The sequence below is a fragment of the Thamnophis sirtalis genome, unplaced genomic scaffold, assembly GCF_051295495.1.
Source record: "Thamnophis sirtalis isolate CommonGarterSnake01/CBP01778 unplaced genomic scaffold, rThaSir2_p1.2 scaffold_3, whole genome shotgun sequence".
Lineage (NCBI taxonomy): Eukaryota > Metazoa > Chordata > Lepidosauria > Squamata > Natricidae > Thamnophis > Thamnophis sirtalis.
In genome coordinates this window covers 79,320,020-79,346,678 of record NW_028261383.1, presented here as the reverse complement: position 1 = coordinate 79,346,678, position 26,659 = coordinate 79,320,020, and the positions used below count along the sequence as shown (strand labels likewise).

The following is a 26,659-nucleotide window of genomic DNA, read 5'->3' as shown; positions in this document are numbered from 1 at the left end:
CTCTGAGAGAACACTCTTAGTTAGCCCTTCTGACTAAAAGTATTATTATCGGAAAGATATTTCATTGTGAAAGATTGTGATGGGAATCTGTCTAATGGGTTCTAATGGGTTAATTTTCTGAGAATCTTTATAGTGTCTCTTTAATGAGGATAGCATATGAGCAAACACAAAGAAACAGTATGAAGATTAATTTTTTTCCACTTAATGTTTAAATTCTGAAATAGGAGGGAAGGACAATTTTTGTGAAAAGTAAAATGTTCTTAATGTGAGTTAAAAATTATATATATTTTCATATTTAGAGTTTAGATCACTATAGAAAAATGAGTAGGAAGGGTTTATTCTACATTTAAAAAAATGCTGTAGTGAATACAGCAATGGCTACACCCCAAGAATCATATGGTTGGGCTGTGTCAAAGAAGAGGTCCTTTGCAACATGCCAGAATGGGTACAAAGCATCTCTTGTAGAAGCTGTGTCACAGGCTGATTTCCATGCACATCAGTCTTCCCCCGTTCCCCCATTTTGTATGCACGACAGTCATGTGGCATTAGAGGAATTTTAGAAGGAATCAGGGATGCAATAAGGAGAAAGCTACCCTCTTCAGTAATTACAATTAGTTGGTGGAGGGGCTTTAGGGTTCAAAAGATTCTGTAATGACTCTTGGGATCCCAATTGCTAGGTCATTAGTTATATGCCCTTTTATGAATGAGAAAATCAGAATGCTGGCAGAGTCCAGTTAATCATAAACAGCTGCTATCTTTGCTGAACTATATTTTTATTTTAGTTTCTTAATACTAGCTTGTAAAAAGTCTTACAAGTTGATATCCTGGATTCTGATAGCACTGTTGATATATCGTATGTAGAGAAAATAGCTAAATGGGAATAAAATGCCAATAGTAAAAAGCAGATGTAGAACTTCTAAGAAAAACGTATATAATTGCAGTGCTTTGGGAAAGGGACTGGTTGTCCTATATTCCCTTCTGATTCTTTCAATTATTCTAAATATTTTATTTATAATTAAATATATATGCTGCCCATCTTGCTGTTCAGAGTGAGTGAAAGAGGTTCTACACCACAAAAAAGAATTTCCTAATATATAGCATGCCCCTTGACATTAATATATTGCAGTGAATATGAAGACTAATGCTTGGCAAGTTAGAGATTAGCCCAATTTATAGTAATTATTTTTGGCATTTGATGAAACATGTACATGAATGTGATTATTATCAAAATGTTTACTTGAAAATAAAAAAAAACAAAGCATAAATTCTAAAATCTGCTTCAAAAATCTCTGGAGACAATTTTGGAAATGAGGAAAGAGAACCAAGAAAAACCAAGAAAAAATCTGTTTGCTTAGGTTACTGGTAGAAGCAGAAAGCTATTATATTAAAATAAAACTTAAAAATGTTAACTTTAACTAGCATGCTCAATTGTTCTTTTCTAAAGCTGCTGTTAAAATGGTAAAATAAGTATTTAAATTGTTTCTGATCTAAAACTAGTAAATGATTTTCAAAATATAAAAGATGCATTTTACTTTGGGACGTCTCACTATGGTGAGAAATTGATGAATGATTAAAGGAATTGATGGCTTAAAATTTGGGATCCACGAGCAATACAGAATTGATTACACAGCTAGTTCTTTTAAACAAAGAAAAACGTGGTGCTGGTGACTCATCTGGTAAGTAGTAACTATGATTGATAATACAAACTAACTTAAAATAAGTTAATTTACAACATGGCTATATTATCCCTAATATTTTTTGTGTTTCAGGTGATCAGCTGTTTCAAGGTTGGAAACCACCTCCCATATAAGAAAATAGCAGGGTCAAGAAGCCAAGAAACTAAATTGCCACATGACAGTTCAAATTTGTATAAAAAAACATGGAAACAGATTACATGAAGATAATATGATAAATAGCAACATTAAGCTTGGTAGATTAACAATGTATTATATGCCTTGATCTTATTTCAATAAAAATCTATTTACAAAGAAATGCTCCTACTTTTTTATTGAGTTGGAATAGCTGGATAATAAAGTTCGCTTGTAGTGGTTAAAGGGATGTACCATATAAGTGGACAACACAATATATATTTGACTTATTTTTCAAATTTACATTATCTTTTAAAAACAGTGTTCTTGCTCACAGATCATGAAGATAGAATTTACAGCTTTAACTGAGAAATGTTGATCAGAAATAAATTACTTCTGTTAGGCTTCATTATAGCTCTTATTAAGAGCTGTGGTGTTGCCGTGGTTAGAATGCAGAATTGCAGGCTAACTCTGCATTCCACTGCCAGGAGTTCGTTTCTGACCAACTCAAGGTTCACTCATCCTTCCAAGGTCAGTAAAATGAGAACTGTTGGGGGAAATATACTGGCAAAACCGTAGAGAGGGGTATAAAGCACTATGAAGTGGTATATAAGTACTATTGCTAAGTGCTATTACAGTATATAGCAGAAAGTGTGTAAAGATATCAATTGTGGAAGTTTATTTCTTAAAAGACTCAATTTTCTCTATTTTAAAAAGTTAAAAAAAATCTATTGTACATTATTCAGGCTGTATTGGCATATTTGATCTGATTTGTGGTGGCTTATGTTCTGGGTAAGAAATACAGAAATATTTATTTTAAGGCAGTGAGAATTATACTGAGATTGGTGTGCCTAGCTCTCATATAAACAGTAAAAACACGGAACTTAAAATTAATTATATTTAGGTAATTATGTAACAATTTCTTCTATTGCATTTGAAATTAAAAGTTTAGCAACTTTTGGAGTGATTCAGGGTATGTCACACTTACTACTTTGGAGAGATATATGCTTCCTTGTAGCTTCAATATATGAACTCTTGCTTTGGGAGAGTTTCCTGTTAGTTTCCTTTCTGTTAATGTACAACATTAGCCTTCAACAAGAATGCTAGACTAAATTACTATGGATAGCCAGTAAATGTTTTTTTGTGAGAGAAAGCTAATAATCATTCTAAAATGGGGGCAGTGAGACAAAAAGGCCACCCATAAAAAAATTTAAATTAATGAAGAAATCTGAAAAGTTTACTGAATTTGAATAAAGGTCTCCATACAGAATAAGGATTCATTCAATGAGCTTAGTGGGCATATAAAATTTAATTACTTAGTCACATGAGCCTGGGACTAAGATTGAAACCACAATTAAGCAGTGCCAAAGACTTGACAGCAAACGGTTACTCTCAGATATACTGGGAGAAATGACAAGTTGAAATGGGCAGTGTATTTAATCGCTTTGGCTGATATATGAAGTCAAAGATAGGCTTGAATTTGGCTCGATGTATTATTTTTTTAATCTATTTGGGTGGAAGGAAGTTACAACAGACTACTTATAAATTATAAAAAAAATAATAAAATTGACAAGGATAGCTAACTGGTAGCTGTCAAGATGTGGGACTACAACTTCATCTTTGATATTGGCCATGGTGGCTGAAGCTGATGTTATAGTATGAATGACTATATATTTCTGTACTCTGGTTTAATAAAATAATCATAAATAAATTAATGCATTTAATCCTTAGAATAATTTCTAAGTAGATCTTGTAGAATAATAGGAAGGTAGAGTTTAAAATCTCTTGCAAGTTTGAAAACAAAGTACCTTATACAAAATTTGAATTTGAAAACTATCCAAAATAATATTTGTGGTATGCTCAGCTTTAATTTCCTGACAGTTTTCTTTTTTACACACACACACACACACACACACACACTCCCTCCCCCCTCCCTCCCTCCAATTCTTGGTTAATTTTAAGCATACTTGTTAGAAAGTTAATTTGACAGTTAATCAAAACTTGCTTTTCAAATATATTTAATTTTGCACTGATTTTTTTCAGGAGCTTTGAGTACAGTATTTGATATGGCTTTCCCATTTCAGTTTTATTTATTCTTAGAAATGCCTATGCTTGATCTGTATCTATATATGTCTACCCACACAAATACTAGATGACTGGAAGCACAGCCCCAATTGTGAAATTAGCTTTGGTTGATAATCAGACTACCTAAATTCTCATTACTTCCAGTAAACAGAAATGCCTACTGATTTGTTTTGTCCCAAATGAACAATTATTGGAACATGAATGGCTAATATAGTACAGTCTTCCTAATTCTAAGAACCACTATTTAAAAATCTATTTTTTCTCTGCACGAACATATGGGAGCAGGATTGATGATACATAATATTACTAAGTTGTTTTTGGCCTGGTTTCTTAGCCTTAGTCAGCAATTTGAAAAGTGAAAGCTTAATATATTTATTTGGAACTGTAAGGAGAATAGTTCCTACCTTAAATAAACATAGTGTGCATTATTTTACAGAAAAAAATTATATTCTAGACATAATGTTTAATGTTATCATTTCAGCCACTGTCTAGCAAGGGATATTATAGGGGGACATGATCATAGTACTTCCTAAATGAATAGAAATATTGTTGATATATTTGAATTCTTTTAATAGAATTTATTTGTATATATTAAGTAATAACTAGGTTTCAAAAACTATACCCACATTTTTTAATAAAAGGGTGATGAACAAGTTACTCCCTAGCTTGAGTATTTTCATCCCTTACTACTTGCTTCCCATGTATCTGCCTGCTTTAATACTCCTCAGGTTTATACTGGAAAAGGAAAGGATTATGCCAATAAGTTGAAATATGTTTATTAGCGTCTCTATACATCTAAAGGGAGTAAAATTAATATTGCTTGTTTGTACCTACTCATAGTGTCAATGGATATTTTCACATCTATTTCACTCTTGGAATTTTGGACTAAAATTTTTTATTATATTATTCCTGGTTGTTTTTTCATTGGTTGAGTATTAACCAAGTTCAAATCTCCTTAGGTTTTTGAATCAGCTAAGATTGGATAGGTCCTACTGTTTACCTTTTTATTTAAAACGAGCTTTCTAGAAAATCAGAGTTTCCTATCTCTGCCAGATAATGAAAGTCCAATCTGTTTCTGGATGGATATATTCAACAAAATTTCCATTGAGGTATTATATGTCTGATTTTTCACTGAAGTGATAGCCCTGAGTTCTTGGAAATTTTGTTTCACAGGAAATCATGATTTCCTTATAATACTTTTACTTTCTCCCTTTTTCTTTTATGGATTACATTGGCCAATTTTAATTTTGTTAACCTAGTTCATATAGCCTTGGAAACCTTTTGTAAGTTATTAACCTTGAATTTTCCCCCTTTTGTATAAGCTTAATAAAGAAAAAGTAAAAACAATTGTAAACTGGAAAATAAATAATTTTTTTTTTGCTCTTATTAGAATAACAATGTTTTATTACAGATGTGAGTTAACATGATGATGTCATTGAAGAGCACATTTTAGACTAAACAGGGAAGCCAAACATCAGATACTGACATAACTTCACACATCAAAGTCTGTGTGAAAATACTTAAACAAAACAGCTTAATATCCTAATAATATTAGCAAATGAATTTAAAATAAGGAATACTAATATACCAGCTCCATGTCATAAGACACATTGCCTGCTTTGCAAGCATTTATTACAATGTTCTTTCAATGATCAAATCAAATCTAGGCAGATGTACATTAATGATTTAAGATGAGAATATGAAATAATCCTTGTTATTAATTTTAGCTTAATCTGCGTACATCTAAAATTTAACCTGATTTCCAATTTCCTAGCAGTTTCTGTCTGACACATTACTGGTAGTAATAGTTTAATGTATTTTTATTCTAAAAGGCAGTTCATTGCTTGACCTTTTTTAATAGAGACAGGGCCTGATGTTTTGCCCTACAGTTTTGTAGCAATCCAAGACATATGTGCTTAGAATACAAGAGTCCTTTCTTTGGTATTTTCATTGATTATCAGTATTTCAGATATTTGTCAGCAACGTGACACTATTCCTAGTAAGTCCATCTTTTATTTCTTCTGTTTTGCTTAAAAAAACCCTAATCATTTTCTTTCTCTCATTTCAACAGGGACATCTTATGATTGGTGGTAAACAGGTCACACTTGAATATAGTCCATACCCTGAATTTTGGTATTGCAAGCGTGTAAGTATGTAGAAGTACAAGTTTATGGAAAGTTACAGCTGAGAGTTTGAAAGAAATGAAATAACTTGATGAAAGTATCCTTAACTGACTGGCTGATTCTTCAAGTGGAATCTCACAGCACTAAGATTTCTTGAGGAAGGCACACAGGTTGCCTTTGTGGATAAAATGAATCATAGTCAACTCTGTCTTTCTATCTGAAACCATTGGTGACATGGATTTGTTGGTTCCCTACACTTGCTGCTATATTTTGTCCTCTGAATTTCCATACATGGAAGATCCATTGTATATATGGAAATCTGTTTGTCTATTGTATATTAATTAGCTTAATTTTGTTTTGTTTCATTTATGGGATTTATCCCAACCTCAGTCTAGAGGGAGTCTTGGCTTTGTAACATTAGATACACCTCACTGAATTTTATTCAGTAAAACATTTGAATGTAGATTCTTCCCAAACCAGTATCTTGGAGTCACGTGTCCCATTGGTAGAAGAAAGGTATGTTCATAAACTAGCTACCTAAATAAAGAATTGTTCTGAATCACAGGTTGCATTTCAGAGGTATTATGCAAACTGAAAATCTACGTGTCCTCATCCTTTTCCATCGTTTAGGAACATTGATTTGAAGTCAGCATGCTGTTTTCACTTCATTACCTTGCAGACATAAACGGGTGACTCGCATGCATTGTGTTATAACATGTAGCTTGAGTCTTGGTAAAAGACTAAGCTTCTTTAACTTTCTGCTTCTGTTTTTATAAATTGAGTTTCATAAAGGGACAAAAGACAAAGGTATGATTTTTCTTTCTTTGCAGTGTAAAGCACGTACAGTAGGGTTTCGTTCAGAAGGGTATCGTTCATCTTGTTTCTTCTGTAAACTACCAAGAGATGGTGAGCCTACTTTTGTTACTGTTTTAACTTTGGTTTAGTTCCAAAATAAATGTGTTAATTTGCAATGAATAAAGATCTTTGGTGTATACACCAAAATATCATTGTTAGTATTAGATCAAAACAATAGACCCTGTTTTTAATGTTAATTTAAAATTATATAAACATTCAAGAAATGAAAAAAGAATGAATCTTTTCTTATAGCAGAACTACAGCATATGAAAGTGAATATCTCTCTCACTAGCTCTTGAGATTGGGCTTAGAGCTCTGAGCCATTTCCTCTTCTCCAAATCTGCTCCATGTTACTTCAAATAACCAGTAGCTTCACCAGCCAGTCATGTGCCCAGGATTCTTATAATCTAAATAGAGCTTTGCTAATTTGTTTAGTAGCTTATTTAAATTACTTAGTAGAATTCAGAAGTTTCATAGAGAGCCAATTTGATATAGTGGTTAAGACATCAGGCAGAGACAGACTTCATAGCCAAAAACACATGAACAGCAAATTGCTGTTAATGGACACATCAAAAGATTTCTACGACATCTGAGAGCAAGGGAGACAGCATGGAAATACAACCAATGCTATCCCTTCTGAGAATCTAGTGCCAGTTGCCTGCAGCCTCTACTAGGCTCATTTTTCCTTCTCTCGCTAGGCTAGATGGCCTATCCCCAAAACAGCAGAAGTCAATGCTGCTAAACTTCCATTTTCTCACTTCCTCACTTCCCTTCCATAGAACTGCAGCACAAGAATGATTCTACTGGCTGTATGAGGCAATATCTCTCCCCTGAGGACCTCATGCATTTTCACATCCCAGGAAAGACCTCCAGTGATACCATAGGATAACAGTCAACCATGCCCTTTGGGTTTTGAACCTCATAATGCTGGTTACGTGTCATAGAGAAAAAAAGCAGGAAATGTAACAAATGTGGGTTCTCCTTTCCAGCTGGACAGTCCATGTTGGAAGAATATGGAGGAAGAATTGAGAAAGACACCCATTCTTGGTTTCTTTACTCCAGAGACTTCCTATTTAGACTACCACTATTGAAAATAAGGATGACAGTGTCATGGCACCAAATGAGGGGAGAAATATACAGCTCCTTTCCTCTCTGACATACAGCTCAGATACTTCCCTTCAGGACTATTAAATGAGAAAGATGGGGCAGATGTCCCTAGATGAGGAAGAGAAATGACAACCAGTCCTGAATCCACCAAGCATATCAAGAGAGTCTGTAAGATTCTTGGCCTGAAGAACGGGAGCCGCCACTCCCATAGTCGCCTCTATACCTGCCAGCAGCATGAGACAGTGTGCAATCCAGAGCATCTTGGAGAGTGACAGAGATCTCAGGACAAACCATACAATCCTCAATTTTAACCAAAAGGGAATGTTTTCCTATAAAAAATAGGCAATCATTATTGGGCAAAAGGCTACAAAAAAGCCCATAGCTGAATGTGTAATGTCAAAATACATGTATTTTAAAGACAATGTGACAGGGTTGTATGTCATGCAAATCAGTCGAACATTGACTAGTACTTAAGGCCAATAACTACCAGTACCTCTTGAGAATCAGTGATCAAACAGGTCTAGAGGTTGTGGTGCCAGAGGTTTACTTTTCCATTGTTCCTAAGAAGAACAAAGGTTTCATGCATTATTCTGAAACCCAAGTGGGAAAACTGTCATATTGAAACACTGAAAATTATCATTGAACTCTCCTATGAAAGGAACACACCTTAATCACCACTTACAGAGGAAGTTCCTGAGATTCAAATTGTAGGATGTCTTCTACCAGTACATGCCCTTTCATTAATTTTGCCATTGACTCCCAGAGTATTCATGAAGATTAATTGGTGATTGTAATCAGCCACAATTTCCTGGGAAATACATGCATACATTTTCTTGAATGGTTCCCTATTTTATGTCCTCGGTTGAGTAGAAAAAAACAAAGATGTCTGGCCCTATTATTTTTTAAGAATCACTGTTCCTGATTAATGTAGAGAACAGTTTTTAGCTAGTATACATCTTATAATGCTTGGATTCAATTCTGGAGATAGAAAATGACCTGATCTCATCAAACAAAGAATGGCAACCATCTAACAACTTAATTGCATATATTCTTTGAATCAACCATCCATATCTCTTGACCCTTGACAGTCTTCAGAGACAAATGATAACGTGTACAAACTCAGTACCTTGAGCAAGGTTCCAGATCAGCAGCGCTAGAGGCAATGAAGTGATCCAATCAAAGAAAATTCTCTCAAGGTAATAGCTTTTGAAATGTTCTCCAAGAAAGGGACATGTTGCTTTCATACCATGTTGAACTTACTACAGCTATGTAAGTGTCAGAAATAGAAGCGCTGTCTGTAGGAAGAAGTTTGGCATTACTCAACCATAAACCATGCACAGACCTTTATGTTCAAGCTGAATCTGACTTATATTTTGCGCAGAAACCAAAACTCGCCTAAAAAACAATGTGCAAACTGGATGTCAGGCAAACTGGCAGGATCCATTCAGTTGAACAGGAGAGTTTAAAGCATCAAATTTGAGACCATCCTAGTATATTTTTGTCACTCTCATCTGGGCTGTAGAGCCTCATTTTCCAGATGGATTAACACATGTATCAAACTAGCTACAAGATACAGGATAAACCTCCCTCATAGGGAATTTATCTTATTTATTTTGTGTCCAATGACTTTGGGCAACATAGAAACATTGTAAAACATTAAAATTATCTGTTGTAAAAAACAGCAGTTTAAAATATTAACATAAAATCATGGACACAAGTTGGCACGTGAATTGAAGCTCCTTCACATCCCAAAGAGACTCCTGGAAGATATCTGTAAGACTGCTAAATTATTCCAAATAGGAATTATTTTCTGCAGCGTTCTTTTGCCAAAAGGGCTGTCCCCTCCCGGAAGAGCTCTAAACACTGCCTGAGGAATTAGTGAAAACACTCACTTTCAGGTGCCATGAGTTTGCTGAAGAAAATTGACTTTTATTATAAGTCCATTGTATTGGATTTGTAATAGCTCTTCAATTTGCATGTCTCTTTTTGTTGCTTTTCTTTGTGTATTGGTCTAAGAGTATAGTATTGTGACCACTAGAAAATTTTCAGTGATATTGTAATATTAGGGGAGTACTGCCACATGAATAAAGACGAAAAGTAGGGACCCAGGGAGATAGAGACATTTTTTTCCATATTTCATGGATTAGTACAAGCCTAACATTTTTGTGTTCTCAACTGGAATGTTTATAATACATAACCATCCAAATAAGGTATTTAAATATTCTTGTATAAAGCAGTAAGAAAAAATAGTGTTAACATAGTGTTTTTGCTGAAATGACTTCATTAAATTTGTTTTCCTAGTAACAGAAGAAAAACTTGAAAAGGGGGAGGAAGAGTTGGTCCCTGAGGATCCGAGCCCAAAGGGAGAATCTGTTGAAGAACCTGCTCCACCCCAAGAGCTGCCGCCTCAGAAGCCGGATTCTGAGCTGCAATGTCCGCCTCAAGAATTTAAACCCAAGAAGAAGGATAAAAACAGAGAAGAGTGGCTCACACAAGAAAAGAAGAAGGACCTTGAAATGTATCCACCCCGAAAAGAAAACCAAAACCGTAGTTCAAGGAGAGATACTGTGGAAAATAAACGTCAGGAGGATGAGAGTAAAAGTAAGTTGATTGTATTTATGGCCTTACTGTCTTAATTTCTTTCTATAATGATAATTTAAATTTGTGTAAACTGAACAGAAGTACATATATGATTCTTTTTTCTCCTTGCTACACTTTTCACAGCAATTATGTTAAAACGCATTCCTCGCTTCACTCCACCGGAAGTGATTGTAGGACTTCTAGCACCATATGTCCGTCTCTCTACTTCAAGTGTGAGGGTAATGAAGAACAAAGCTGGTCGGATGGGCTACACCTATGGTTTCATTGAACTCGACTCTCATGCTGTATGTTGACATTCTCCTTGCTTCATTTCCCTGCTTCATTCATTAACATTAACATTAATGAAATATTAAGCTGTTATTTCCTTATGAAAGTCTATTCATTATAGTGTCCTGTATGAGTTTATATTTTTAAATTTTATTCCTTACACTTATGTATCCAAAGCTATTAAACACCTAACAATTTGTACCTAACAATTAACCATGATTCAGCATTGTAAGATTAAGCCTGTGTAAGCTTCAGGCTTGTACTTTCTTCTTTCCCGCTCCTGAATCACAATATTATACTCAAACTAGTAACTGTAGTTTATTAAAATAAGCCTGCTTCCTAAACTGCTTAGATGTAATAGTAATTTCCTGAAAAGAAAATATTCAAATTCCTTCTTGTGTTCCTACGAGACAGGAAGGAGTAAAAAAAATGCAAAGAATTATGGCTGAACTGTAACCAATATGTAGGATAGCTTACTCAAATTGACTTAGTGCTATTGCTAACGCTTTGATATGATTGAATATCAATAAAGAAGAAAATGGCTTTGTTTATACACTGCTTATGTCATTATGATTTACTGGAACATATCAACTGACGTAGCGTAGAATACTCTACACATATATATGCCTGATTCAGTACACAACATTACAAGTTTTAAGATGCACTATTAGACTTTTTCTTATCACCATAATATTTTGCTTCCTATCATGGGAAAGAAGTCTGATCTTTGTAACTATATATCCACTACAGCTGTATTGGAGCCTTGTTTGTTGAATTCTTTAAAATGATTTCAATATTAGCTCTGTTATAATTGATTTCAAACATTGTAGTAAGAATCCCAATCACGGAATATTAGTTAGACAAGTTCGCATTGTGTAGTATATTATAATTGGAATTTAATATTAATATTTATTTTCTAATTGGTATTACTTCATTCTAGATTAGAGAAAGCATGTAAAAACTAGAGAAAAAACTCTGATCTGCTGTTTTGGTGTCCATATAACTAATGTCATGAAAGCAAAGTAAAATAGGACTTTTATAGTGATTCAGAATCCTGATAGTATAGCCTTTATTGTCATTGTACATCATGTATACAACGAAATTGGTTAAAATGAATCCTGTTTGATTCTGAGCACACACACACACACCCTCTTGTAGCTTCAAGCCAATTGGCAGATATCCTTCCACAAAGCCAAAAGGCTAGGAGCAATTCTCACTTCCAGTGGTAGAGTGTTCCACAGGTTTGGGGCCACAGCAGAAAAAGCTGTTCTTGACCCCACCTGCCGGAATTCCTTAGCAGACAAGGACTATGGCAGTCTTCTTCAGCTGGTGCGAGAGAAGCGGGCTAGTCCCATTGGGGTGAGACGACTCATTTGGACCCATGCCATATAAGACTTTAAAGGTAATAACACCTTGAATTGGACCCAGAAGCAAACTGGCAACTTGCATAACAGCAATGGCACATGTGCCATCCTAGGAGCCTTCAGAACTGTGTGCGCTGCTGCATTCTGCACTAGCTGTAGTTCCTGAATACTCTTCAAGGGTAGTCCCATGTAGAATGTATTACAATATTCTGACCAACAGATGATTAGGACATGATTGAACGGACGCAAGCCCTCATGATCCTGTTAAGGGCACAACACAAAGTTGTGCAAAGGCCTTCCTAGCCAAGACTGCCACTTGGTTTCTGAGCATAAGTCGCAGGTCCAGGAGAACCCCTAGGTTGTACACCAGGTTTGTCTGGGGTAGTGCAACCCCATCCAGAATTAAAGATGATAAAGAACTGGATTTTGCACCCACAGCCACTCTGTCATGCCAGGCTTCAGCTGAAACATATTGTCCCCATCCAGATCCCTACTTTTTGCTTATTCCTGGATTCTTTTCATTGCAGGAGGCACGCCGGTTAGTGAAAGTTTTACAAGACTTAGATCCACCAATCAGCATTGATGGCCGTGCTGTGGATGTAAACCTAGCTACAGGAAAGAGGAGGTAGTAGGGATGTTGCTAAAATATTCATTAATACGATTTCATTTTGTGAATTTTGTCATTTTGATATGAAAACAAGGAAAGCTTAGGCAATCAAGTTTTCATAAATTAGCATACTTTATGATTTTGCAGAACTGAATGTCCTTATCAAGTGGTGTTATGTTTAAACCATAATATCTCTCTCAAGAAATTAATTATGAGCATACATCACATTTAAGCTATTTTGAAAGTAAATTTAACAAGAATAGAGTAGCTTGAATGAAAAATTAGATATAACTATAATAGTAATATTATTTTGTTCACAGATGTTTCATGTCAAGATATTCTGTGTAGCAAAGTCAAAAAGTTGATCTCAACTTTCTGAGTAATTTATAATACTACAATGATTTCTGCCTTTAGATGATGTAATACATTAATTTAAATTAAAATGGTAAATCAAGATTAATTGTTGAGTTTGTAAAGTCAGGATTTTAAATTTTGTGCACTGAGCTGTAATTCAAAAACAATACTTCACTATACAGTATTTTCATTCAACTTATTAATAGTTCAACAAGTCCAATGAAATTGCAGAGTTTTTGTGAAGAATACTTAACTAACTGCATGTAGTATTTTTGGAACACTTAAACTGATTTGATGATTTCTTTCTGTTGCTAGAAATGAATATGGAGACCAAGGTGATGTTTCTCGTTTCAACCAGGTAATGCTTGTAATCTATGACAGTACTCGAAGAAAATTGGTTGCTGTCATCCAGTATTTAGTTTAGTTTCCTGAACTTAAGAATATTAAGTTTAGTTTCCTAAACTTAAGTATATTTTTATATTTATGACAGTGAGTGTAACCAGAAAAAATGTGCTAGATTCATTAACTTCACAGTTGATTCCCCCTCAAACACAGAATAATTAAAGTGTTATACCCAATGGCCAACATATGTACATGTGTTTAAATTATAAAAATAAAAGTATATAGGTAGAAATAATATTTTTCAAAATTTAAGATTAATTGCTATATCCTAAGTTCTAATAAGATTCCGAGGTTAACAGTGATAATTCTAGGATAGTTGTATCATTACCATGATATGCCATTACAATACACTATGATCTATGATTTCAAGTTTCCATTCTTTTTGCTGTCCTTATAAAGGAGCAGGAATTTCTTGCTTTTTGCAAATATGAGAAAACTAGACATTTCTACAAATGACAATCAGGCATTCTGTGAAGGAGCTCATTGTTCTCAATAAGGGTGGAGATAGCATCCATGCGTGGGTTGACACTGTCCGTGCTCTGATTGGACTGAGTCTGATTACTAATTAATTAACCACTATAAAACCCGCCTCCATGAGTGGTACCACCCAGTTTTCTGACTCAGTCCACTCAGGGACAGTCGTGTTATCCTTCGTATCTTCTACCTGATTTGATCACTATTCTCATAATTTCAGCTATATTGACTCATAACACTGAGATTGCTGTGAGTATTTCCCTGCTCCTACCACTGGGCCTTCCGACCCTTGAGCCAAAGGGCTGCTGCCCGCAGGCCTCACGCCTCCCCCCTGCACACCTCAGAGAGCTCTCGACTCACCTGAGATTTTTAAAAAAGGTGCGCTGGAGTGGCAGAGAAAGGTGGACAGCGCAGACTATCGGCCTTTTGATCCTTTGAGTACTTGACAGCCGGAAAAGAAGCGGGAGAGCCTGGAACGCAACACAGCATCTGGGTGGCATACAAATTGCTGGATCAACCCCGGAGATACGCACGAGACCGCTTCCGCATTTAAAGTGGCAGCGCGACAAAGGCAGGTGCCGCGGAGATTGCGGGGAGGCTTGGCAAGCCGAGAATTGCAGGGATGAGCGTGCAGGCCTCTCAAGGGCTTAGCGCCACGTTGGAGGGCCTGGGCCCAACCCAAAAAAGGTGCGAATGCCATTTTGGAAGAGGGCGGAGCTGGGTGCTAACGGATGGCCGCAGGTGCCATTTTGAGCCATATTGCCTCGCCCTGGTGATATGGCCGACAGCAGCATGCCTGAATCATCCTCCAGCGCTGGCAGGGAGGTAGCGGAGACAGCTTGGATTCCTGACTGTGGCAGGGACTCCTCTTCCCCCCACTGGGCCAGCTTTATCACAGGCTAAACCCTCCCTCAAAGGCTCCTCCTCTGACAGCAAAAGCTCAAAAGCCAAAAAGGCATCTAAGGTCTCTTCCAAAATTAAGCACTTGGATTCATCGGGTTCCTCCTGACAAGGAGCCACGGGCACTGACACAGCCAAGCCCATTGCCCCCACTGCAATTTGATTTAGCCCGATGTTACCAATTAACACATTGGGGCTTTGGGGCACCTCTGGATCTCATTGCCAAAGCAGGAATGCGGAGGCTACCTTCACCCCAACTGCTGCTGGGCTCCGTCCGGGGGAGCCCTCCATGCCCCTCTATATGCCCCTACAACCATGCATACCATGCTTCCTACTTGTCAGGACATTATAGCGGAGGCTATAAAACAGGGGATTGCAGTTGGCTTAAAGGAAAAGGCTTTGGGCTCTCAAACTGCGGCCCCTCGGAGTGCAACCCGTGCAGGGGGGCTCCCAGTGCTTACAGACTCTTCTCAGCCACCTGAACCCGACCACTGCCCCTCCCCCGCATCGGAAGAGTGTGAGATCAGGGATGTCGACCTGTTGGACGAGGAGGGGCCCATTACCGATAAATCCTCCTACACGGGCCTATTTCCGTCTAACCAATTCACACCTTCGCTTTGCAAGGCCAAGGCGGCCTCGGAGCTGGGGGCCCAAGCAGTGAAGGAACCCACATCTCAGCCCCAGTCAACCAGTGTTAGGATCACCGAGCACAAGATGGAAACCGACACCATTTCGGCCCCACAACTGTTTGTCGACACTGTTCAACATCAGTGGTCCACACCTACGTCGGGACCGGCCCCGTCGACCAACAACAAACGCTTCTATAATGTTGCAGATGACCGCAACAAGGCGTTGTTATTGCCGACGATTCACCCGCCCACCGCGGCCCTATACACCAACACTACAATGCCGGGGGTGCAGGAGGACATCCTCAAACCGGAGGATAGATGGGCTGACCAGGTCATCTAGCGGGGCCACCAGGCAGCCGCCTGTGCGGTGCGGGCCTAAACAGCGGCGTCCTTCTCCTGTTCCAGCCTTAGCTGGCTACAACAGTTACAGGGGCGGATTCCGGTCGGGGATTCAAGGGCCCATCAAGACTTGAATAAAATTATAGCTGCTGTATAATTCACCGTGGACACTACTTTGAGTGCCACCCGGTTCGCCTCCAGAGCAATGGCTTCATCGGTGGCGTCACACAGACTTTTGTGACTGCAACAGTGCCAGACGGAGGTCAAACATAAATGGCGCTTGGCTTTTGAGTCATACACGGGGGCACGCTCTCTGGAGATTCACTCACTCCCCTGTTGATTGAGGGTAAGGATAAATGTAAAATCTTCCCCTTCAATCCCAAGAAAGGGCTCGTGTGCCCGGCCCCTTACTCTAGAAGGCAACCCTTTCGTAATCAAGAGTATGGGGGTCCCAACCGACAGCAGGAGTACTCTCCCTCAGGGTATCGCCCACAGGGGGTGGTTCTTTCAGAGGTCTTGACAACAACAGTATCGGCAGCAGAGGGGTAACCAGTCTAAATTTTCCCGTTAGTGCGTGGCAAAACGTGTCTCACCAGTTCAGTCTACCATTCCTCAGGTTCTGGAATTTCTACAGAACAGTTTGGAAAAGGGGCTGTCTCCCAACACTCTTAGGAGACTGGTGGCTGCCCTTAGTAGTATATTTACCTGGGGTGGGGGTCAGTCATTAGCACATCATCCCAACGTAAGATTTTTTTGGGGAGGGGGCGGTTAGTCTCAAGCCCCCAGCGGTGCATAGATACCTGTCCTGGGGTCTGGCCAAGGTCCTGGAGGCCCTGATTGATCCGCTGTTTGAGCCATTTCGGGAAGTGCCCTTACAAATGCTTACCTGGAAAGTAGCCTTCCTGGTGACTGTGACGTCTGCGAGACGTATATCTGAGCTACCTGCCTTGTCTGTGCGAGAGGACTTCTGCAGGTTCCATGAGGATAGGGTGGTCCTCAGACTGGACCCTTCCTTTATACCAAAGGTGGGGTCCTGGTTTCACCGCACGCAGGAAGTGGTGCTACCAAATTTTTGCCCCTCTCCCAGGCATGATTTGGAACGTCACTGGCACAAGTGTACTGGGTGCTAAGACGTTACATTGATCACATGGCGGATCACAGGCGTTCCGAGGCCATTTTTATCTCATTACAATCATCTTCCCTGGGGCAGAGGGTCTCAATAGCGACCATTGGATGGTGGGTCAGGCGTTGCATTGCAGCAGCGTATGACGCGCACCGGGAACCGAGACCGGCAGGGGTGACAGCCCACTCTATGAGGAGTGCTGCCATGACAATGGCATGGGCGATGTAGACTTCTCTGGAAGAGATTTGCAGGGCGGCTACGTGGGCCTCCTTGTCTCCCTTCGTTCACAATTACAAACTTGACAAGTTCGCTTCAGCCGATGCTGCCTTTGGAAGGAGAGTGCTGCAGGCTGTTCGGTCAGTTGTGTCAATCCTGGAACAGTCTATTGCCCACCCTTGAGGATTGTACAGCTTGGGTATGTCCCATGCATGGATGCTATCTCCACCCTTAGTGAGAAAGGGCGTTGGTATCTTACCTGATGCGCCTCTTCTAATAAGGTGGAGATAGCATCCAGCCCCGACCCTTCTTTTGACTGTTCTTTGTATTGCCGGGACTGTTTTTCTTGTTCTACCTTCAGATGTTTGTGTTGACCCTTTGATGTTGGCTTTTTTCTTGTAATCACTAAAATTGAATTTTGTTGGGATAACACGAGGAGTCTGTCTTTTTTTGTCTTCGCTGGAAAACTAGGTGGTATCACTCATGGAGGCGGGTTATATAGCGGTTAATTAATTAGTAATCAGACTCAGTCCAATCAGAGCATGGACAGTGTCAACCCATGCATGGATGCTATCTCCACCTTATTAGAAGAGGTGTGTCAGGTAAGATACCAACACCCTATTTCAACAGATGTATTTTTCTGCATCTTAGCTTGATAATAATATTTTATTAGGTCTTACCGCTTGGTATGTGCAAATGTGTGTTTTATAATTCTTATTTTAAAATCCTATTTGTATTTCAGGGCAAACGAGGCATGAATGACAGAAGGGGCTCTGATACACAGAAACGAAAATCAGAGTGTAGGTTGTCTTTTAATCCGATTGTACTATAAAATATTTTTCTTATTTATTTCTTAATCAATTTTATGTAGCCGCCCAACTCACCAAAGTGACTTCGGGCAGCACATAGCAATAAATAAAATATAAAGTATAAAAATAGCAAATCCAAATATAACAACCATAGTAATAAATATCCTAAAAACCCAAAATACAACCATAAATGAGAATAGAAAAGAGAACGGACTTCAATTTTCTAGTAGAATCATCTACTCTTTATAGTATCTTTTCATATTTTAGAATTTTTGGATAGCTCAGTTAAAATCAGAACATCTTTTTCTTTTAAGGTTGACCAATATTTCTTAAGTGGCAGGTGTTATGGGCCGAGAGCAATAAATTATTTTAATAATTTAAAATATATAAAATATATAAATTACCTTGTGTATCTTTGGCACCTTCCATCATATTAACAGAATATATCATATCTGTTTTATTTAAAGAATTATCTATTTACCTGTCTATAAACTGCTACAATCCCCAGATTGGCAGGTATAAATTGTAACAATTGCCCTGATATGTTTTACATCTTTCAGCTTCTTCCGATATGTCTACATTCATTTATGATCCAGATACTGGAAATTATTTTGATCCCATAAGTGGAGTGTACTATGATTCCAATACTCAGGTGAGATTGAATGCATAAATGAGTTCCTTTTCTCTTTTCATTATTATGAAATGTTCTTTTTTAAAAAAAATATATATTTCCTCCCCCCCTTATCTAGAGAGAAATACCAATGGGTCGAGAAGCATCACCACCACCATCTAGTATGAGGCATTATAAAAGCCAAGAAAGGACAAGTGAAAGAGATGAGCCATCTAGTAGAGATAATAGAGAGAGAAGAGAAAGACACAGAAATAAATCAGCCAAGGTACTTATAGGTTATGAGAACATAGTTATGAATTATGTCACCTACATATTTAAAGTATAAAATATTGAAAGTGAAAAAGGGCTGGAATCAATGGTGGGTTGCAGGGGGTATGCCCCGGTACGGGCATACCAGACCAGGCCGGAGCACTGGATACCATTCTGGTACAGTGCTCCGGAGGGCCCACCCGCCTGCCTGAGCTCCTTACCAGAGTTTAAAGACTTCTGTGCTTCTGTGCAGGCGCATGGCGCATACAGCACCTGCGCAATGCTCCATGGAGCAGCTGGAGCGTTGTGGAGGTGCTTGAACGCATGCACATGCTGCGCACATCCATGAGGATGCCGCCTGCCCTGTTCCAACCTTACCGGTTGGAACAGGATTTGCAACCCACCACTGGTTGGAATTCTATTCAACCAATATGCATGAATAACAGGCTTGCCCAGCTTATCTTTTTTCTTGGAAATAAAATAGTCAAGTACAAAAAATATTGTTTTTATACTTGTCTTTGTAAGTAGGAACAATGGAGAGAAAGAAACAAAAGTACTTATGTAAGCAGTGGAATTATAAACAAGCTTTTAATTGTCGCTTAATGTTTCAGAATGAGCATCAAGAGGACAAATTTTCTGCAGAAGACGTCTTTAAAAAGCCACTACCTCCAATATTGAAAAAAGAAGAAAGTACTCCTCCAGTAAGAATTAATTATTTAACTATTGCAATAATTTGTCTTAAAATTTAATTTTATCTAAGTTTTAAAAAGTAGCCTGCTGACAATATTCTACACATATTTATTTAGGTATATGTTCTTTATTCCATCATGCTTTTGGATAGAGCTAAGAGTCTCAGGAGAGCTGGCTTTACTATGTTCTGGATGTAGGAAAGTGGCACATTTGTACACGTTATAGCTATTTTACAGGCTGGTTTATGGCAGAGCACATCAGAAGCAAAATCTTTTAGAAAGCAAGAAAAATCTTTGAATTATTCAAGAGGTTTCTTTCTAAAGCTACAAGCCCTTTAGAAAGTAGGATTTTTGTAGTTTGTCTGAATCTTCCATATTTTTGCTTGTAATAGTCGAATAGTCAGAAGGTGCAGATGTGGTGAAACACCCTTCTATTTTATGTAGTGATATGGGAAACTCTCGTGTTATTGTTTCTTGTAGATGGACTCTCAGTGTTTATTCCTGAGATACTAATTGTAAAGCATGGGGCATTTCTCATCTCAGACAAACCTCTAATAGACTTTAAGAAAACTGAGCAAGGAAGAATGGTGACTTAATTTAATATGGATGTCCTTTTAGGCCTAGTTTTTTGTATTGGTTGTCGAATTTAGGTTTTGCTCAGTCCATGACCTATGACAGATTCAATATATTTAAGACATAGAGACACTGGAGATAGTACACAAGTTACTGGATCTAGCCTGTGGCTATTACACACATGGGCTGTAAAAATCCAAATCACTAGATAGTTTTGTATATTTTGTATGTTGTTTTCAGATGATCACCTGTGCTTTGCAGCGGCCTTCATCTAGCCCTAGTCTTTTAGTAAAAGAAGACCTTCATTTGTCCTTTCAGTTCATATAGCTTAACAACGTATCTGCATGTTACTGAAGACGGGAGCTGCCTTTTATTTTTGTAATCTGTTCAGTATTATACAGTACTTTGGCCAACTTGATGTTGACAGATTAAGGTGAAATAAGATAAAGTAGAAATTATTAAAATATGTTCCTTTTAAATAATCCATAAATAAGGAAAAACATGTTTTTTTATCAGAAGCTATTTACATAGGGAAACATTAGCATAGTTTTCACACAAGTCAATGTAATTTCAGCATGAATGATGTTCAGGTTTGAGAGAGATACAGGTAAATTTGAGAACAAAGGTAAAGGGTAAAAAAAGGGTTAAAAAGGTAAAAAAATTGAATAGGAAGGATCTGGGTTCAAATTTTAGTAGTATATTAACATGGCTCCCACTCTGTAATTGCATAGCTAGTGTATTAAGATGTAAGTGGTAAATAATGGTAATATTGCAAGTTTATTTGTAACTCTATTATTGCCTGCCTTTATTTAAAATTTAATTTTTATATTTTAAAAAGTATTCCATTTGTTTTGGCATGATTGCATAACTACTTAAAATTTCAAGTCATTACATTATGACTACATCCCCTGTATTACAGATAATAAAGAAATGCCATTAGATTAGTTCATGGTAAAGTAGAATTTGAATTTGGATCTGCTTTCTGATGTATAACTTATTTATTATTCTATATAATACATTAATTATATGCTCATATGGAAGCATAGTATTCTTGATGTCATATTAGTCATTTGAGGCATCCAAACACAGTGACTGGATTTGCTTCAATTCTACATGTGGATTCATTCTTTTATCCCTTTTCTACAGCCAAAGGTGGTGAATCCTCTGATAGAGCTTTTGGGAGAATATGGTGGAGATAGTGACAATGAGGAAGAAGAGGACGAAGAGCCACAGCCACAGCCATCACGGCCAGTAGTCCAGCAAGAGGAAAGGCCCCAAAAGGTTGAAAGCGATGAAGATAAACTGACGGACTGGAATAAATTAGCATGTTTACTTTGCCGGAGGCAGTTTCCAAATAAAGAGGTTCTGATTAAACATCAACAACTATCCAATCTTCACAAAGTAAGAAAGGCAGCAATATGTTCTGAGAACTTCAGCTGTATATTTAGTAAATTTGTTTCACTTGGCAGTTAGACAGAAGCACAACCAGAAATTAAACAGGTTTTCAGATTAAGTATTTCAGTTCTGAATTCTGAACCATACTGCCGTGCAAACATTGTGATAGTGAAGGAACCTACCCAAACACCTTCAGTTGAAAATTAATAGATTGGACTGTTTCTTTTAGTTAATTCTTAAGGACATGGCTTTGATAACTGAGAAGAAATTAGGGTTGCTATAGGAGCAGGTAGAATCTTCAGTAAAAAACCAGCTGTGCTATTCACAATTGAGGATATTTCTTATTATGTCAACTAAAAAAATTTAAGCAATGTAAACTGTCTCCTACATACAAGATTTAGAATGGGAAAATGGGCTTGCCATAAGAATTGTTTTCTTAGTAGTAGAAGTGTTCAAAGTAGAACATTAAATTGTTACTGGAAACTGGAAAAAAACGAAGTTCCGTGTTTCACACATGCTTCCTTCAGATATAGTATGTACATCTTTACTTGGTAAATGTAATCAAATTGCTTTAATGTTTTCAGTATTAAGTGACAAAATATAAAAATATGACAAAGAATTAGATCTCTATTCTAAATCTTGATCTTAACTTTGATTTAAAGCAAACTCTAATTGTTGCTGATCACAATACAGATGTATTAAATCTATGGTGATATTTGAAAGGAGAGGAGGCATGTGATGTTTTAAGAAAGATCAGAGTAGTTTAGATGGAAATATGTGGGGCTCATCATCAGAGATTCTCAAAGCAGCTGATTTTGACTTCTTCAACAGAACATTCATATAATTCAATTAATTAAAATTAACAGTTAAATACAAAGAGAGCACACTATGATCTCATCTTGGAAAAAAATGTGGCTGTTTTAATGAGTAACTTGATATAAGTTTCCTCTTATTGTGCTATGCATTCTGTAGAACTTTGGCAGCCTTTGGTATTACAATTTACTCTGGGGTTTCCCTTATTCACAAATATCTATTGCTAATCCTAATGCTGACATTTTAAGGATTTGCTTTTTCTTACAGCAAAACTTAGAGATTCACTGGAAAATAAAACGATCAGAGCAAGAACTGGCATATTTGGAGAAGCGAGAACGAGAGGTGACTAAAAGACTTATTTTTGCCTTATATCTGCTGCAATATGACTTCAGCAAACAGGGTTTTTATAAAAGAACAAAACACTAAATCAATGTGTGCCCCATCTGTTGGATGCATTCATGTTCTTAGATGCAGGCAGGAACATCCACTGTGTAAATCCAAAGTAATGCTTTTACTTTTACAGTTCAGTGGTGAGAAAAGTAAGGTCCTGAACTTAGGTAGGAAAAACCAAATGCACAGGTAGAGAATAGATGGTACTTGGCTCAAACAGTAATGAAAAGGAACTTGGTATCCTAGTGGACCATCATTTAAATATAAACCAGTAGCATGCAACTGACAAAAAGTTCAATCCTGGGCTGCATCAACAAGAGGAGAGCATAAAGATCATGAGGAGTGATAGCACTGCTCTATATGGCACTAGTGAGACCACACTTACTGTTTCCAGTTCTCGTTGCCATGATACAAAAAAGATGATGCTGAGATCCTAGAGAGAGAATGGAGTACAGCAACAAAGATGATAAGGGTAAACCATATGATGAACAGTTAAGGGAACGAGGTATGTTTGGTCTATCAAAGAAGAGGATTAGGGGTGATATAGTGTAGAATAACAAGAGTTGGAAGGGCTTCTTGGAGGGCTTCTAATCCAACCCCGTTTACCATTTCAGACAAATGGTTATCCAATATTGTCCTAAAAACTTCCAGTGTTGGAACATTCACAACTTCTGGAGGCAAGTTGTTCCACGTAATTAATTGTTCTAAATGTCAGGAAATTTCTTCTTAGTTCTAGATTGCTTCGCTCCTTGATTAGTTTCTATGCATTGCTTCTTGCCCTGCCCTCAGGTGCTTTGGAGAATAGCTTGACTCCCTCTTCTGAGATATCAGAACAGTGGTATCATGTCACCCCTAGTCCTTCTTTTCATTAAAGAATAGCTGTCTTCCAGTATTTGAGGGGCTGTCAGAGAGAAGAAGGGGTCGACTTATTTTCCAAAGCATCTGAGGGCAGGACAAGAAGTAATGGAGGAAGCTCATTGAAGAGTGATCTGACCTGGAACTAAGGAGAAATTTCTTGACAGTGAGAACAGTTAACCAATGGAACAGTTTACATCCCAGTGTTGTAGTAGCACCATTGCTGGAGGTCTTCAAGAAAAGATTGGACAACCATTTGTCTGGAATGGAATAAGGTCTCCTGCCATGGGTAGGGAATTAGACTAGAAGAACTCCAAGATTACTTCCAGCCCTGGGTTTCTATGACTGCAGATTTTTCTTTCTTGGTTTAGCTGGGCATGCATGGGCTTTCAGTTAAGGCTCCCTAGCAGGGAGTTGAGGGAATATCAGTAAAAGCATTTTTAGTAATTCTGTTTTCTACTAAAAAGGGAAAATTTAAAGAAAAGGGAAATGATCGAAGAGAGAGATTTGATGAACGAGAATCTCCAGAGAGAAAACGGCCAAAATACTTCAGAAATTCTGACAGGTATTGACACAGCCTCATGAAATAAGTCCTTGCAACTACTTCTATGTCTTTTTAAATGGCATGAGACTGTGATAAAATCAGTGTTTGGAATTAATATATTTTACAATTATATAATTTAAGTATTGGGATTGTTTTTATGATGAATTATAGCCCTGTTTTGGGATTTTAATGATAAAACAGAATGTGTGTGTGTGTGTGTGTGTGTGTGTGTTATTTTACTTTAAAAATAAAATATAACGTTGAAATAAAATGGCTTGTTAAGTTTTGTATTTACTATTTAGCCTTAGTTACTGGAATTTTTGCAGTGATGCAAAAATTAGCTTGATCCAATATAACTCACATATTGTAAGAAAGAAAGTGCATACACAGAATTATTTAACATGTTACTTCTTAAGCATTAAGATTCTCTTATATTGGTTATGTAAATTTAAAATATACTGGATTACAGATGCATGTCTTTCAGGCTGAACTTGGCTATGTTGAAAGAAAAATCTAAGTACACCTGACAGCCTGGCTCCTAAGATTCTAGTTAACCTATAAGCATGTATACAAAACGTACTGTGCATTTCTTAAAATGTCCCACATGTATTTGTTTGCAGCGAGTATAAGACCACAGACAAAGGAAGAATGGAGACCAATAACAAAGGAAGCCGAATGATGCAGGCTATGGGCTGGAAGGAAGGCTCGGGGCTAGGGCGCAATGAACAAGGCATGACGTCACCAGTAGAGGTAAATATCCTTTCTTTACAAATGAATGTTTACTGAACAAGCAGCATCTAGATGACCTTGGCTTAAAAAACTAAGTAATGTTATATCCAGCTAATATTTGAATTCGAGATTATTATAAAAATCAATGTTGAGAAACAAAGCTTTGAAGTTGGAAAAACATCATAGGAGGAGTAATTGTCAAATTGCTTCTGTTGTCAACTTGCGAAGCATTCCTTACTTGCTTTTGAGGGCATCGGTCAGAACCCTGACATCTGTATTGTTGTCAAGAAGACTGCATGGATAAATCTATGTAAACACCAGTAATCAAGAATGACTTGAAAAATTACTTGATATCTTTATTTGCAATGTTTGAGAGTCTTCATTAAAAAGCTACAGTATACAGAATAATATCAGTCTGACTAGCTTAATAATAATACTTGATTTTTTTTAAAAAAAGAGAGAGCATTTTTTTTTAAAAAAGAGAGAGCTCCAGAAGAGATACAATTTGGGTTCATGGTCCAAAAATAATCTGTTTCTATCATGATAAAATTATTACTTGAAATATGTATAGTCAGAAAGAAGAAGGAGCAAACATTATTTTTCATAATCTGAGCATGAGATACAATTTCGCTGCTTCATTTCCTGAAAGGATATTGAACTCTATGGATTTGCATGCAACTGGTCCCATGTACCTAGTTAATTTTCTAGGTCACATGTACCTAGCATGATTATCTCAAGGATTTTTTCCCCCCTACTTCTTCATGGTCACTGAAATCAGGAAACGAATTTTCGTTTGTTTACATGAAATCCACCATAATTGCAGCATCCAAGGTATTGCCCTACTGGAAATTGATCTGATACAGTTTACTGTAGCGATTTCCTGTCTAGAAAATATCTCATCTAGCTGACTCTGGGATTAATGGCTCTGGGGTCCTTGAGGGTTTGTTTTAGTAAGAATAGCTACCTTTAGGACTTAATTGGAGGTAAGTAGTGGAGTAGATATGTTGAAATGTGAGTTATAGCGCAGGGGCTAGATTGATCTTGCATGCCAGAAATAAATTCTAGAATGAAATAAGCATAATATTATAAGTTAAAATTCTCTCTTGCATAAAAGTAGCAAGGGAAATATTTAATTTTTACTGCTTAATAATTATAGATAATTAAAGGAGATTGAAATATTATTTTAAAAAACCTATTTCCTCTCTGGCAATAAAAGCATAATTGTTTCAATGAGATTTACATATCTTTTTTTTCAGGCAGAAAATCGGAAGAAGGGAGCAGGCTTAGGAACACAAGGAAGGCCCAATAGAAGGCAATCTAATGAAACATATCGAGATGCAGTGCGGAGAGTCATGTTTGCCCGCTACAAGGAACTTGAATAAATGTGGAAAGAAATCACACCAAACATCTTGTATCTTCCAGTCCCTTCTTTGTGTTCTTTTTGTAATATTTTTCTTTTTTGCTGCTGAAGTGTGTTTTGTTGTTTGTTTTTGAAATAAAACAGAAAAAAAAATTCTTTGTGGTTTCTTCCCCCCATCCAATTTTTGAGAGAATTTACTAGATATATCAAATTATAGCCTTCTGCACCAATTATATATTTGGTGGCAAAAATACTACAGGGAAAATATCTGGATGCTTTTCACTTGGGATGACTGGTATATAATACCAAAATACCATTGATAATGCTTAATAATCTTTGATGGGATTGAAGGGGGTGCATCCATACTG

The 26,659-nt window shown here is 37.3% G+C and overlaps 1 protein-coding gene across 5 annotated transcripts in view; it reads left to right on the top strand.

The window, feature by feature from the left end:
- The window catches only part of RBM6 (RNA binding motif protein 6), a 75,336-nt gene extending 48,899 nt beyond the window's left edge, over positions 1-26,437 (top strand). For 4 of the 5 annotated variants that reach the window (XM_087709270.1, XM_087709271.1, XM_087709274.1 and 1 more), the window contains exons 7-21: positions 5,965-6,039; positions 6,847-6,922; positions 10,280-10,579; positions 10,703-10,863; positions 12,738-12,835; positions 13,487-13,529; positions 17,997-18,054; positions 18,624-18,715; positions 18,813-18,959; positions 19,555-19,644; positions 21,352-21,606; positions 22,681-22,755; positions 24,126-24,223; positions 24,823-24,952; positions 26,188-26,437. In XM_087709270.1, coding sequence (XP_087565396.1) covers positions 5,965-6,039; positions 6,847-6,922; positions 10,280-10,579; positions 10,703-10,863; positions 12,738-12,835; positions 13,487-13,529; positions 17,997-18,054; positions 18,624-18,715; positions 18,813-18,959; positions 19,555-19,644; positions 21,352-21,606; positions 22,681-22,755; positions 24,126-24,223; positions 24,823-24,952; positions 26,188-26,313 — 1,824 coding nt within the window. In that variant the 3' untranslated portion in view covers positions 26,314-26,437. The remainder of the gene's footprint in view (positions 1-5,964; positions 6,040-6,846; positions 6,923-10,279; positions 10,580-10,702; positions 10,864-12,737; positions 12,836-13,486; positions 13,530-17,996; positions 18,055-18,623; positions 18,716-18,812; positions 18,960-19,554; positions 19,645-21,351; positions 21,607-22,680; positions 22,756-24,125; positions 24,224-24,822; positions 24,953-26,187) is intronic. The other variant, XM_087709275.1, reaches the window with a different exon arrangement.
- Positions 26,438-26,659: the final 222 nt, after the last annotated feature.